Here is a 4063-nt window from a genome sequence, read left to right on the forward strand (position 1 = left end):
TAAGGTGTTTTCATTGTTATCCACTGAAAGTAGGTCCGATATATTTGATGTGGTTTTCTGGCACAATGAAAATGGTGCTAATTCTGCCAGAGTCAGGATAGGATGACAGAAGTTTCAGTTTCATTCATCAGTTGTGACGTGAAGATCAATGAATGCTGTAATTTAAAATTCATATTAAGCTTGATGGTAATGGATGGTAATATCCCAAATGTCAATGACACAGACGTTATCTCTGTAACTTCAACATCACCAGTGTTACCACAAACATACTAGTGACTGAGTTACTGTGTGATAGTTGGGATGCTGCGAGATCTCTTCATGATGAGACGCACCTCCACGTCAGGGAGGCTGTCCTGTTTGGTCTGGGCGCACCCTTCGTCTGCTGCAGCCATGTGCAGGTCGAAGCGCAGTGACACAGACTTCTTACGTAGCTTGGGATTCCCTCTGAAGAAGGAGCCCTCCCACTGCTTAATCACCTTGTCAATCTTCTCTGTCCTGTTAGGAAAGAGGTTAGAAGTCTCGGCAACAAAAAGTCATTTTTGTCATAGGACAGTATGCATTATCAGATTATTGGGACAATGCTTGGACACTAAGAAAACATTTTTAATAAGGTTGTTTGTTTTAGGTTTCTATTCTGTTTGTGTATCAAACATGTTTTCTTTTGTTCAGGAACATTTATAATGTATGCAATAATGATTTGTATTTCCTTTGAATTGTTGAAGATATTTACTTAACTATGATGATTGAATATTTTATATGCCTCGCTTGATTTGGATAATGTTTAACATGTTTATTAGAATAATGTAAGATGCATTTTTCTCGCTCGTCCCTTTTACTCTCAGGCTGCGGCCTTCACATCTTTGTAGGAAGACAGACTTCAGACTTCACAAGAACACACACACACACACACCTCACATTGTGCACAGATCCACAAGAGGAAGAGCGAGACATATTAACCAATGTAATACGGAGTTAAGGACGTCTGCTCCCGGTACCAGCACGGATACACACGTATTTGTTGTATTTGTTGATATGAAATTACCACTAAATTTGAGTAAATCTGAACTTTACTGGAATTTGTGTCTCATTGAAAAGAATATCAATTATATTGAAAAGACAACAGTTCATCTAAGTCTAAGTTACAGTTACATCCAAGAGAATGAAGTGTGAGAATGAGGGCCCGTTAGGCCTCTGGCCCGGGGCCCGTTAGGCCTCTGGCCTGGTCAACTGCTGGATGTCTATTTATTTAGGTATAGTATTATTGTGTATCATATAATCCCATATAGAATGGGCCATTTCAATGGTTAAAATCAATGGTAAAAATAATTTTTTCATTTACGTATGCACCAAAGTAACACCAGAGGGCAGCAAGAGAGAACGTTTTAATTGGCTTAGAAATGACCTGGTCTGAGAGCTACAAAACCGAATATGCGCCTGTTTTGTGATAAAATACAACCAGTGTGGCAGTGAACACAGCCACTGAAGATCAGGACCTGGGATATTTGCCTTATCAAGCAAACTAAATTCAAAATGATGCATGAAGTCTCTGTCTGACAAATAGAAGTGCTGCCTCTGCAGAAGATGCAAGCACTGTATATGCAAGTGTGTCAATACATAAACCGACTGATGATCTTGGCTGGAAAAAGGGAACGCTTGAGCATCTGTACCATATATTTGTTTTTAGGAGGTGAGTTGCAATAAATGTACCAAAACACATGTGAGATTAGGCTTTGGGTAAATGAATGTAGGAGATGTTGGTTACTTTAGGACTAATAATTTTTTTGGCTACCTGGTTTGGCCTGTTACAAACACAACACTGACAGACAGTAGTTTCACCTTAAAAAGTGGTGAGCTCGTTAGCAAACAGCTCCCTATTTACAAAACCAGCAGACACAAAGTCAGCATACATCAGCTAACCTGACCATCGGGAGCAATTAACCACTAACCTGCTGAAAGCATTTGCTGTGGGTTAAGAAACATCAGTGACTAACGGCTTCAAAAAACATTAAGTAAAGAATCAATCAAGTGACAGAGTCAGTTAAACTATCTGTGATGACAGCTAAAAGACAAAGTAAATATTCTGTCAGGAGGACTAGATTTGTGTGTAGCTGTCTGTAGATATGATGCGTGCGTATGTATGTGTCTGGTAACACCTGAAGCATGAACAAAGAATTCCACCCATGTCCCGTCCAACAATAACAGGTGCCACACCCTGGAGACTCTACACCAGGCGGGTTTCTCCACATCAAACATAAGCCATTAAAGGAGGAATATTCCCATGCAGCGCTATGATGAGTTACTCATGGGAACCTGTGCAGCCGACTAAACGTTTTATGCTTCTGAACTTGCTTGACGTGTAAATGTAATTCCTTTGAGTTTGTGCATCTGTTCTGCCGGACCAGACGCCGCCGGGGCGGGGAGGACGTGGATGATTGTGTCATTTTAAAATCATGAGTAATTAAAAACCTTACTGAGTTAAAGCCTGAGAGGTGTAAAAGCTTTAGGTGATTAAGCAAGTAAGAAACTATGTTTTTTTTGCAGTCATAAAGGCATTTATCTGGGTAATGTCGAACAGTATGCTTTGAAGTGATGCTGTTAATGCTTGCAACTAGAAAATGCCTACATTTCAGACTGAACCAAACGTGCTGACTACAGGTCAATGGGGGGCAAAAAGATCAATACTTACTCAATGGTGCCGTGACCCTCTGCACTCTCTCGCACCACATTGCCCTGAAGAATCTCTTGAGTCTTCACAGTGGAGATTGGCAAGTCTTTATCTTGCTCTGGCTCTGTGAGAAGACATTGATGACAAATCATAATAAGATATGACTGTAGTAAGAGTGCGTGTGTGCGTCTCAGAGATGGGGACTCGACTTCAAGACTCGGACTCGAGTCCGACTTAAGTCACACACACAGTAACTTCAGACTCGACTTGAGACTCGTCCTCAAAAGACTTCAGACTCAACTCGGTCTAGAGGTGCGGGACTCGTGAACAATGTTTATTTTTAGGAAACGTCTGATGAACGTGCTGTTATTCCCCTCCCTCTGCTACCTATAACCTGCCTACGCAATACGTAGTATCAGCTGCACGCGGCCACACATGAGAGAGGACAACAAACACCGGCAGCTGCTGAGCCGTTCATCATAAACTTTGGCTTTAAAACTTCAAAAAATGAATGAATGAGCGTTTGTTTACTTGCCAAACTTGTGGTGGTTGATTAGTGTAATGATTTACGTCTAGCTGCCATCACATTACTTATTAACGATGGCTGCAAACAGGTGACAGGTTTATTGTTGATCATGTAACGTTACAGTATTATTTAGTTATAACCTTACACTGGGTTTGAGAGTCTGGGGGATGTGTAGACTTACAGTAGTTTATATGCTATGATTGTTGTCGGAGTGCACATTACATGGTTGTGCTCTGTAAGTGAAAAACAGGTGACAGGTTTATTGTTGATCATGCAACGTTACAGTTTTATTTAGTTAATGTTACACTCGGTTTGAGAGTCTGGGTGATACAACATTCATTGTAAGTGACAAGTGTAAGTGACCACAAGTGACTTGAGACTTGACTTGGACTCTAGCTCAGTGACTTGAGACTTGACTTGGGCTCTAGCTCAGTGACTTGAGACTTGACTTGGGCTCTAGCTCAGTGACTTGAGACTTGACTTGGGCTCTAGCTCAGTGACTTGAGACATGACTTGGGCTCTAGCTCAGTGACTTGAGACATGACTTGGGCTCTAGCTCAGTGACTTGAGGCTTGACTTGGACTCTAGCTCAGTGACTTGAGACTTGACTTGGGCTCTAGCTCAGTGACTTGAGACTTGACTTGGGCTCTAGCTCAGTGACTTGAGACTTGACTTGGGCTCTAGCTCAGTGACTTGAGGCTTGACTTGGACTCTAGCTCAGTGACTTGATGCTTGACTTGGGCTCTAGCTCAGTGACTTGAGGCTTGACTTGGGCTCTAGCTCAGTGACTTGAGACTTGACTTGGGCTCTAGCTCAGTGACTTGAGGCTTGACTTGGGCTCTAGCTCAGTGACTTGAGACTTGACTTGGGCT

The 4063-nt window shown here is 42.0% G+C and overlaps 1 protein-coding gene across 4 annotated transcripts in view; it reads right to left on the bottom strand.

The window, feature by feature from the left end:
- Positions 1 to 10: 10 nt before the first annotated feature.
- krt222 (keratin 222) overlaps positions 11 to 4063 on the bottom strand; it is a 30900-nt gene continuing 26847 nt past the window's right edge. For all 4 annotated transcript variants that reach the window (XM_046046717.1, XM_046046718.1, XM_046046719.1 and 1 more), the window contains 2 exons: positions 2687 to 2789; positions 11 to 495 (listed from right to left, as the gene is read on the bottom strand). In XM_046046717.1, coding sequence (XP_045902673.1) covers positions 282 to 495; positions 2687 to 2789 — 317 coding nt within the window. In that variant the 3' untranslated portion in view covers positions 11 to 281. The remainder of the gene's footprint in view (positions 496 to 2686; positions 2790 to 4063) is intronic.

Source organism: Micropterus dolomieu, linkage group LG04, assembly GCF_021292245.1.
Source record: "Micropterus dolomieu isolate WLL.071019.BEF.003 ecotype Adirondacks linkage group LG04, ASM2129224v1, whole genome shotgun sequence".
Classification (NCBI taxonomy): domain Eukaryota; kingdom Metazoa; phylum Chordata; class Actinopteri; order Centrarchiformes; family Centrarchidae; genus Micropterus; species Micropterus dolomieu.